Source organism: Acyrthosiphon pisum, chromosome X, assembly GCF_005508785.2.
Source record: "Acyrthosiphon pisum isolate AL4f chromosome X, pea_aphid_22Mar2018_4r6ur, whole genome shotgun sequence".
Lineage (NCBI taxonomy): Eukaryota > Metazoa > Arthropoda > Insecta > Hemiptera > Aphididae > Acyrthosiphon > Acyrthosiphon pisum.
In genome coordinates this window covers 84,437,050-84,447,840 of record NC_042493.1, presented here as the reverse complement: position 1 = coordinate 84,447,840, position 10,791 = coordinate 84,437,050, and the positions used below count along the sequence as shown (strand labels likewise).

Below are 10,791 nucleotides of genomic sequence, written 5' to 3'. Positions count from 1 at the left end.
ATGAATCATGTATGCAAACTGTATATGACTATAATAGCTATAGGTAATGGTATTTGCAAATATAATGAGAAGTCGTAACTGGTAACACTTGGTAGGTATACTTAAATACTAAAGTACGTATGTTTTAGATTTGTATTCAACGGACAATGGTAAATCATTGTAGTCTGTAAATTCCTACCTATACGAAAAACGATTCTGAACAGCGACAGTTGTCGGTTTGACAACCTATATTTCAATTTTCAGTCACTGTTAAAGTACTTTAACACTAGTGTTGGTACCTAAATACCTAATGTAAATTGTGTTAAATTTGAATTTAATAAATCATTGTACCCATATGAAACACGTAAGCTAGACCGTAAGCCTATAATATGGTAATCAATAATCATATTTTATAAAATATTTATATTCAATATTGCAATACAATTATAGTACCCAGGTACCTAAATCCTAATTAGTTTAACTATTAGCATTGATTACAAATACTTTTTTTCAATAAATACTATTATAAATACACTAATACGGCAAATTTAATTAGATTTTTTCAAAATATTATATTTTAAAACGTCATTGTGTATATAAAATATAATAATCTACTTTCAAGTACCCATGAATAATATTTTTAAAATACAACAAAATTACTGAAATTGTTTTTCTTTGTTTAAACATCTAATATCGTCTAAATTTAAACTTAAAATATCTAATAGTTCTATAAAAACTGTATTTATTTATTTTTCAGATTTTTTAGTTAAAGTATTGAATATTTCAATTTATACTTACAAGAAACCTTGTTTTAAATTGTAAATCCTTAACTACACAAATTGAACATTATATAGATGCTTAACTACCTATTTTGTACACAAATTAATTTAGAATTTTTCGTGATTTTAATGCTTAATTATAGTTTAAACTTTAAATGCTTACAAAACAAAATATAGTGTTTGTTTATGAAGGTAAGCACAGCTATCTCTAATATCTTTTAACTGTTATTATGATAACTTATAGGAAACCTTGTATTAAATTTTCAAACTTTTTGACCGAGTGAAACTTTTATATCGATATTTATGGAAAAAAAACTAGAAAAAGCTCAAATAGAGTAAAGTTATTTTGAAAATGTTAGTATGTATAGAAAATATACATGCGATTATTTATTTTTGAATTACAACAAAATAAGAATAATTAGTTTACGCGGTGATTATATAGATAGATATATCCAATATCATACAAATTAGAAATTCAAACTTTAAAATGCTCCATGAACAAATTATTGGAACTTTCCGCGGTAATCTCTTTTTTTTGGTAAAGATAGAAAGACTTATGAGGAATATAGTATTACATTTTTCAAGTCTCAGATATAAAAATAAAAGTACTTATAGCCTAAAAGGTACTTAAGAATTTTTTACTCAAAATAATTTGCAAAAGTTCGTGATTTTGATTTTAAATTATTGTGGATTTATTATAAAAACTTATATGAGGAACCCAGTATTACATTTTTAGGTTTATATTGACCTAGCGAAAAATTATTTATATCAATAATTTGAAAAAAAAACTAAAAAAATTTCTCATCTCAATAATAGTTCAAAAAAGTCAAAATATTTTGAAAATGTCATCATGTACGGAAAACATTTGATGAACATTAGATGAAAAATTAGTTATTTATTTTTGAGTTAAAACAATAAAATTTAATTAATTTTGTCAATATAACGGGGTTTGCGTAAAATACCAATTTTCTCGTAATTTTTTTTTCTCGTATCTTTTGAAAACTACCGAGAACTTTTAATTCTGATTACCCAAAGTATAGCAACTAGACTCTCTTTCCTACCAGAAAGTATGTTTAAGTCTAAATCAAAGCATTTTACTGCCCTAAACTTTAAGGTTTAAACCTAAAGGCTAAAAGGCGATGATGGACAGAATAAAAAATGCACATCATTATAAAATCAATACATTCATCGCTTATTGGTTCGCAAAATCTAAAATATGCTTATTGTTTAATGGACAGTTATTATGGTAGCGGACAGTTATTTTAGCCAAAACATACCAATCTTTTGTCCATCTAACTGATCGCCCTAGTAATGCGATAATATTTTTTAAAACTGATCTGAATTCGTTATTATGTCTACTTGAGATCGGCCATTTTTCCCAATTTTTTAATCGCAGGGAAAAAAAACAACAATTAAGAAAAAACTGCAGTAATTTTATTTTTACATAAAATCGGTTATCGACAAAATAAACTTTGATTTTTAGTGTAAGTGTTAATATAACAAATATCCGTAGATACATGCAATTTTCACTGAATGTTTATATTAGAATTTTCTATACAACGATAAAATGTATAAATTTGTCTATCTTTATCAAAAGAAAAAAGCATAGGTAACGGAAAATCAAATTAAATTTTTATATGCATTTTAACTCCAAATTTGTACATCATTGGGTATTACTCGATTTTTCATATACGGTGGTCAGCGATTTTCTTATTTTGTTGTAATTAAAAATAATAAATGTAGATACTTGAAATTTACACCATCAATTTCTATACTTGATAAAATTTTGACTGTTTTTGAGCTGTTTACGGACATTTTAAATAAAATTAATTTTAGTTTTTTTTTCTATAATTAATGTCAATTAAACAACATAAAAAATAAGAAAAACGGGCATTTTTACGCAAAATCGATTTTCGTTTTTGGTGTAACTCTAAAACAAATGAACGTACCTATATATCTACATGAATTCTTCACTGGTTGTTTATATTTACATTTTCTACACGATAAAATTTTCAAAATATTTTGATTTGTTTTGAACTGTTTAGGAACATTTTCTATTTCCAATTTTACTAGTCTTTTTTCAATGAATGTCAATAAAACATTATTTGTTGGGTAAAAAAGCTTGAAAATTTAATACAAAGCTCCTACTATAATGTTACAATGACATTTGAAAAAATTTAAAAATTCTTAGCCAAAGTTTTTATTTATAAGCATTTAAAGTTAAAATCTTGACAAAATACGGAAAAATCACGAAATTTAACAAATTATTTTGAGTTGGGAATTCATATAATAATGTAAGATTAATAATAAGTTAGACAACCTTTATCAAAAAAAAAAATGTCTACAAGCAAATCAAATTAATTTGAAATTCATATTTTTACAATATTGGATATTCACTCGATTTCTCATGTAGGTATAGCGATTTTGTTATTTTATTGTTATTCAAAAACGAATAACTATAGATAGGTACCTTAATATTTTACTGAATGTTTATATTTTCATTTTTTATACACCATAAAATGTTGACTCTTTTTGGGCTGTTTACGGACATCGTTGGTTTTCAATTTTTTTTGGTTTTTTTTCTATAAATATCAATAAAATTTAATTCGTTGGGTAAAAAAGCGTGAAAATTTAATGTAATATATGATATATTGTTACAATAGCAGTTGAATAATATTAAAAATACATAGGCACAATTTTTTTTATAAGCATTTAAAGATCGAATTTTGACAAAATGTATTAACTGTAAATGTTCAACTTTTATAGCTAATGGATTGAAAATTGTATATGTTCAACTTTTATAGCTAATGGATTGAAAATTGTAAATGTTCAACTTTTATAGCTAATGGATTGAAAATTGTAAATGTTCAACTTTTATAGCTAATGGATTGAAAATTTAACACAGCGTTCCACGTAAATAGCTAAATTACCTACCTTATTCACAATAATATCATCAAATATACTTCGTAATAACTTATATCATAGGCTGACCGACCGTTTTCGCTTAGAATCGTTTTTCTTATACAATGATATTATGCGATTGAATTCAAATGTAACACCATCCATCACAGTGACCCACTTGTAACCTACTGTACAGCAGAGCGAAATCCACTTACCCACTTTTTTTTTATAGTTATTTTGTTCAAATTTGGACGAAATTACATAATAAATAACCAAGAATAACAATTTAAATTATTTTGTTGTAATTTTATAATATTAATTCAATTTTTCGGCTTCCGTATTAATAACAATAAAAATATAATATAAAATATCTACACTGGTCATTTAACGTGGACCGTATAGTACATACGAAACTGCACCTAAAGTTATCAGTGTTATCAGCCTATTAACCTGGCAATAATATTATATTTTATAATTGTGTACAAATGTACAATATATATTAATATTATATTATTTTACTATCATGTATAGGTAATATTATATTTTTTATTGTGTACAATATATTATTATGTACCTACCTAATATCAAGTAAATACCCACTCGCTGGCTAGACGTGGGTACCTAAATTAATCGATTGGTATTTCAGTATCTATTTGGTATACACTATACGTCTACATCTACATAATAAACGTTAGATTATAAGTTACAAATAGTGCGTGGAATTAAATTCGATAAAAAACAAGATAGGTATATTCGTTATATTTTGTGTTTCATTATAGGTATTTATTGGCTACAGTACCTACTGTTTAATCAGATCTTTAATACTTTAAAATAAAAAACTTCGCAGTTATAATGGCAACTGTTGTTTAGTAGGTATAACTGAAGTCATAGGAGCAAACATTGTAGGTACTGTGGAACGATGGCAGAAGCTGATATGTACGTAATCAAAATAGTAAAAGATGTCACTATAGAACTTCGTACTATACTTTAATATTAATAGTAACATACTTTATAGAAGTCTGTGCGACTGTGCTTATAATATTATATTATTATGTGCTACGAATATCGGGACATGGCTATCTATTATAATTTATAGTATAATCACAGAATAGATTACATTAAATTCATTATGTGGTATATTACCACAGACTTCTATACTATGTACTAGAGAGCCTAGATAATATAATATATAATTTATATATTATAAAGGCTCTCTACTATATTATATAGAAATCTGTGTACATTACATACCTATACTCCGGCCCACGAGAGTCCATATGTCAGAACGCGTCCGTCACTGCGCATCGGCAAGTTGCCGAATAGTGGGAATGGCATCATGGTGGGAGAAAACAGACGTCACGTATTACTATATGAATGCGCGGTTTACGTATGGACTCTCGTGGGCTGGAGGGTACTACAATATATTTCACTGTTTTTGCAGTGTGACAAGTTATAAATTTAGCAGCCACTGATAATATTTCAAAGCTGATTAGCAACATCCTGCTATATAATAAAACTGCTAATTGTTTTGTTTTATTACAAGCGGGAAAATAGGCTTAACCTAACCTAACTTTACTCGGCCCATTGGTAATTGCTGTTATATTTTACAAAAAAATACGAAGTTTTTACTGTTCAGCCGTTCGGAATTATTCCAAAACATTCCATGTGGCCATGTGCATCGACATTTGTAATATATTGAATTAATTAGTTTTATGTCTTAGCGTTACCTATATTATATGAAATATTAGGTCATATTTCAATACCATACATATTGTCCAATATTCTCTATCACTGCACTGATAATTTGAATCAACTACAATAAACAAGTAAGAATATTAATTCAGAAGGTATTTTTTTATTTTTTATTAACAAAAATATACCTCGTATTTAAATAATATTGTGATCGTGATGTGAAGTTACAAATAATACTTTTGTCGTCCATTTTTCGGAAAAGGTAATCATATACTTACTTTTTAAAAAACACTTCTTCTGGTAAAAATAAAATGAAAGCGCCAATACATATTATTTCGGTATATTTCTACTTTACGGGACACCTTTTTGTTTTTTACAATTTTTCTTTTTGAAACTGATGTAGGTAGTTAAGAACACTGAATACGATGGTGAAGTCAGAATAAGGCGTTCGGGCATAGTTTCGAAGTTGCGACACTTCAAAGTGTGTATATAAAGAGTAGGGAAAATGAGTGCATACATTGTGGTATGCAAGTCAATGAATATTTTCAATTTTTTTGTCTGAGTTAAGCGTGTGAGCGTCAACACGGGCATAACTGGTGTCCCCCCAAAAAAAATCCCTTATAGAGGGAGTCCTGTGAAGTAGAAAAGTTCCCTGATTCTATATTAGATTTTAAGTATGGAAACTTTTATAAATTTTTATTAGATACACTGTCTTTCTATGATAACAGATTCATTATGCATTAACTAAATAGTCTGTATATAATTATGATAATTATTTTAAAATTGTCTGTAAACATTAAAGCACCAAAAATTAAAAATCTAAAACGACACGCCTGGCATTATGATCTCAATATAATATTATCTAAGAATAATAAACATCATTAATAATTAAAGCAGCTATTGCTCATTGTTTATTTAAAAAATTATTTTTATTTATAAGAATTTAATAATATCTTAACATTAGTATTTTGTAAGTTTTTATTTCTTTTATACCTACTTAAATTTAGTATTAAGTTTCAATACTATAATGTTATAAAAATTAATCCTTTTTTAAAATATTTTCAAAGGTGTTCTATGTGAGTAAAAAAAAATGGATACTTTATTTGAAAATGGTTTAAATCAAGTTTTGGAATTCGATGAATGTGAACAAACAAATTTTAAAAATAATGTTCACTGTTTTAAGATACTAGAAGACTTACAATCTTTACGCAAGTATGTTGACAGTGATTTTAGCTTTTTTCAAAATAGATATAAGTAACACATTTTTACTTTTAGAAGTGAAGTTTTATGTGATATTAGAATCGAAGCAGATGACGGTAAAATAGTATTTGCACATAAAAATGTTTTAATGGCATCTAGTCCATATTTCTGTGGAATGTTTAGTAATTTTTATGAGAGCAATAAAGATGTTGTAAATATAAGAGAATTAGATTCAACTGTTTTACAACTATTAGTTGACTATATTTATACTGGAGAAATTATGGTCACAAAAGAAAATGTACAGGTATAATTACAATTTTTATTTATTATAGACTAATATAATATAATATTGTTTTAAATACATTTTTGTTGGTTTCTTAAGGTTTTATTACCAGCTGGAAACCTCTTACAGTTAGATTTTGTAAATCATGCATGTACTGCTTTTTTACAAAAACAACTGGATGCATCTAATTGTCTTGGTATCAGAGCATTTGCTGACTTACATAACTGTACGGAATTGTTATCAAGATCTGAAGCATTAATAAAAAAAGAGTTTTTGTATGATATAATTAACTTTATACTTAAAATTTTTCTGTAATAAATTATTTAAATAATGACAATTGTTTTCAGAGAAGTGATTAAGAGTGATGAGTTCTTATCTTTATCGTCTGAAGAAGTGGTTAAGCTTATCTCCTGTAGTGACATTAATGCTCCATCAGAAGAAAAAGTAAGGAAAATGTTGTAATTTAATTAATATAGTGTAAAATCATCTTAGTATTTAGAACTAACATATAAATTTAATATAATATTATTTATTATATAAAGGCCTTTTGAAGAGAGTATAATCAACTATTTTTGATAAAGTTGTGAATGGATAATATAAATAATTATATGGGCGTACCTTCAATATTTTTGGGTAATCAATAATCTCTTAACAAGACATGTTTGTATTAATCAGTGGTATATAATTACTAGTACCAAGTTAAATATTCTCTTGGATCTAATATCTATTTCTAAGATAATTTTAATGTTTTTTTATTGTCTGTACATATTTTGTAGTCAATAACATCTAGCTGTAATAATCACAATCAATTATTCCACTCATATTTAAAATATATTATGTTTTATTATTATTTTTTTATTGCAAAATAGGGTTAATTTTTTACCACTTCTTTTAGAAAAAATTACATTTTGTTCTAGTAACCAGTTAAAATATAGGCATTTTATGCTCTGGGACTTAAATTTTAGGCCCCTTATACCCCCCGTGAGAGCACGCCTATGCTGCTTGCAAACTAGTACAGTTGTCAGCTGCAACAATTATAATGCTGTTCCATACCAGAGCAGTGGCTGCAGACAGTCCCTAGAAACTGTACCTTTAGCTTGCTATAAAAATAAAAAGCCCGTCTTATATTTTGAGACCATCTGCTAATCGTTCACAACTCAGTTATTTAATAAACAAATATGTAATGGGAAAAAATACATAGAACACCACTGATCATATATATTAACACGTTCAACACCGCCCGTGATTTTAGAAACAACGAAAAAACAAAAACTATAACCACCCATACCTTTAAATTTAGAGTTCATTGTCAATGGCCTATCTAAGTTTCAGAAATTATTAAAAAAAATCCGATTTAATTATTGCGCATATGAATGCATAGGTACGTTTTTGACGTGTTAACGGGTCACCGGCGTTGAAAGTGTTAACGTTTTGTTGTATTTAATTTTAATTATTTGTTATAGATATTTGATTGTGTTGTTAAATGGGTAAAACATGATTTGGATTTGAGAAAAGATTTTTTGCCAGAATTAATGGAACATGTACGTTTGCCATTACTAGCATCTAGGCCTGGTATATTATTTAGTATAGTTAACGAACCTCTTCTAAAGAATAGTCAGAAATGTATGTTATTTTCATTTATTATACCATCATTATGATTTTGTATGTTTTATTAATTACTATAATAATGTTTTAAGGTAATGATTATGTATCTGAAGCATTACGTTTTAATCCACAAACATCGGTTCAGCATTTCGACATTTCAAAAATGATCAGGTGTCAACCCAGACAGTTTGGTGGCTCACAAAAAGTATGATTTTGTTTTGATTAATGTATCTTCACAACTATTTTATCCATTTAATTTCATCAGGTTATTCTAATGTTCAATTGGTCAGATACATTTCCAAAGTGTTATACAGAATGGTATGACCCAGTTACCCAATTACGAAAGAATGCACCAGAGATAAGTGATTTTCATGAGATGGCTGGTCTAGGTGTAATGAAAAATAAGTTTGTTTTTGCTTTGGGAGGTGTGAATAGATCATGTTCTCAATCTGTTAGAATGCTTGATGTATCTTCACAATCACCATGTTGGATACCAATTGTCAACATGTTAGTTTGTAGAAAACTCCCTGGAGTTGGTGTATTGGATAATTGTATATATGCAGTAAGTCTTATTAATATATTACTTATTAGGTATTACTTATTATTTATCATTTTAAATTGTAGGTTGGCGGATATGATGGCATCAGTTCATTAAATAGTGTAGAGGTATTCAATGTTACTTATCAAAAATGGCGTATGGTGTCAAGTATGACGATTGTGAGACGTAATTTGGGTGTTGGTGTACTTAATAATCGTTTATACGCGGTGAATAATTATATTATTTCTTTGTTTTAAATTTGTAATACATTTATTTAATTAAATTGTGTAGGTTGGAGGTGCTAATGGTACATTTATGTTCAAATCTGTTGAATGTTATGATCCCAGTATTAACAAATGGACACCAGTTTCGGATATGTCTGTTTGCCGCAGTGGTGTTGGTGTAGGTGTCTTGGACGGTGTTATGTATGCTATTGGTGGTTTTAATGGATCTGTGGATCTTAAAAGTGCTGAAATCTATAGACCATGTGATGGAGTTTGGTCTTCTATTTCTGACATGCATTTCTCCCGATACAGGCCTGGTAACTAAAATTATTATCTTTCTTAGGATCAGCTTTAAAAATATATTGAATTTCACTTACATTTTTAAATAGGAGTAGTTGCGTTAAATGGTTTATTGTATGTTATTGGTGGAGAACCTGAAGAATCTATTCATCATACTGTAGAAATTTATAATCCCCACACCAATACTTGGACATTGAAGATATTGTCGAGCCGTGGACGAATTTATGGTGGTGTTGTAGTTGATAAACCACCAATGTTTTTGACAAATTAGCTTACATAATGGTCTCATTGTTGGACATTATGATGTACACATAATTATACATAAATTAATGTGAAAAATTAAATGTTGCTCTTTAAATAAATGTTTGATAAAAAGGTTTTTGAACAATTTAAATATAGTATTGGCAAATTGAATAAATAAACTATAAAATTAATTAGATTGAAGAATAACAGCAAAGTTTTTTTTGTTATTTACATTATATCTTTTACAATGATGAGTGTATATATATAATTGTCTATTTTTGTCTGTACACAAGAAATAAAAGGAAAACTACATACTAATCTCTAAAGTAAACTACTATAATCATTTTCCCTGTACAATAATTATATCATTGAGTTCAAATTAAATACATCCATAAAGCGACCCCTCTAAAAAGTAGACACCTAGGTGGCTAGGAACTGTACAGCAGTGCCCACTTACACACCATTTTGATTGAAAGTAGAAAATATCTGGTCTTGCCTCATTACTTGCACCATAATAGTCTCCTGGTTAGTCCGATAGTCCTATGCCTGTCATTTAAACTGCTAATTACTATTTAATAAAAAAAAATTGTATTCATTATTATTTTAATAATTATACTATATTAAAAATACGTGTCCAGGTAAGTTATCTAGGTGATAATTATGAAATGGTTACAAAATTTATGTCGTCATAAAAACCATTTATTATTTTAAAAAAACTTTTAAGAGGATGTCAGTGCACTATTCGTTTTCTCTCTCTGGCCCACGCGCAACATAGACAAAACGCATTTACGCAATGTCATTTTTTCTATGCGTTTAAATAATCTTAGAGTAAAGTCACCTATTACAAAAAAGATAGAGAATAATATTTTTGAGGGAATGACATATCGATTTTATATTTTATTATTATTTGACTTTGTATTCGACTTTCAAAATAAATAAAAAAAATGTTGTAAATTTAAATTATGTTTAAATTGTTTTGAGACAATATTTAGACAAATCGATATGTCGATTCCCTCAAAAGTGTTATTCTCTATCTTTTTTGTCATG

At 27.5% G+C, this 10,791-nt stretch overlaps 1 protein-coding gene across 1 annotated transcript; it reads left to right on the top strand.

Annotated features, from left to right (window-relative positions):
- Positions 1-5,198: 5,198 nt before the first annotated feature.
- On the top strand, positions 5,199-9,886 carry LOC100571113 (kelch-like protein 2). The gene is made up of 11 exons (XM_003247751.4): positions 5,199-5,485; positions 6,419-6,563; positions 6,627-6,855; positions 6,934-7,109; positions 7,182-7,278; positions 8,298-8,457; positions 8,532-8,644; positions 8,705-9,001; positions 9,064-9,204; positions 9,269-9,518; positions 9,591-9,886. Exons 2-11 carry the CDS (start codon positions 6,442-6,444, stop codon positions 9,770-9,772), a joined length of 1,767 nt encoding a protein of 588 aa, XP_003247799.1. The 5' UTR covers positions 5,199-5,485; positions 6,419-6,441; the 3' UTR covers positions 9,773-9,886.
- The last annotated feature ends 905 nt before the right edge of the window (positions 9,887-10,791 follow it).

Coding starts and splice junctions, on each gene's coding strand:
- LOC100571113 (XM_003247751.4), top strand. CDS start 6,442: ATGGATACTTTATTTGAAAATGGTTTAAATCAAGTTTTGGAATTCGAT. Junction 6,564..6,626: donor GACTTACAATCTTTACGCAA/GTATGTTGACAG, acceptor TTTTACTTTTAG/AAGTGAAGTTTTATGTGATA. Junction 7,110..7,181: donor TTAATAAAAAAAGAGTTTTT/GTATGATATAAT, acceptor AATTGTTTTCAG/AGAAGTGATTAAGAGTGATG.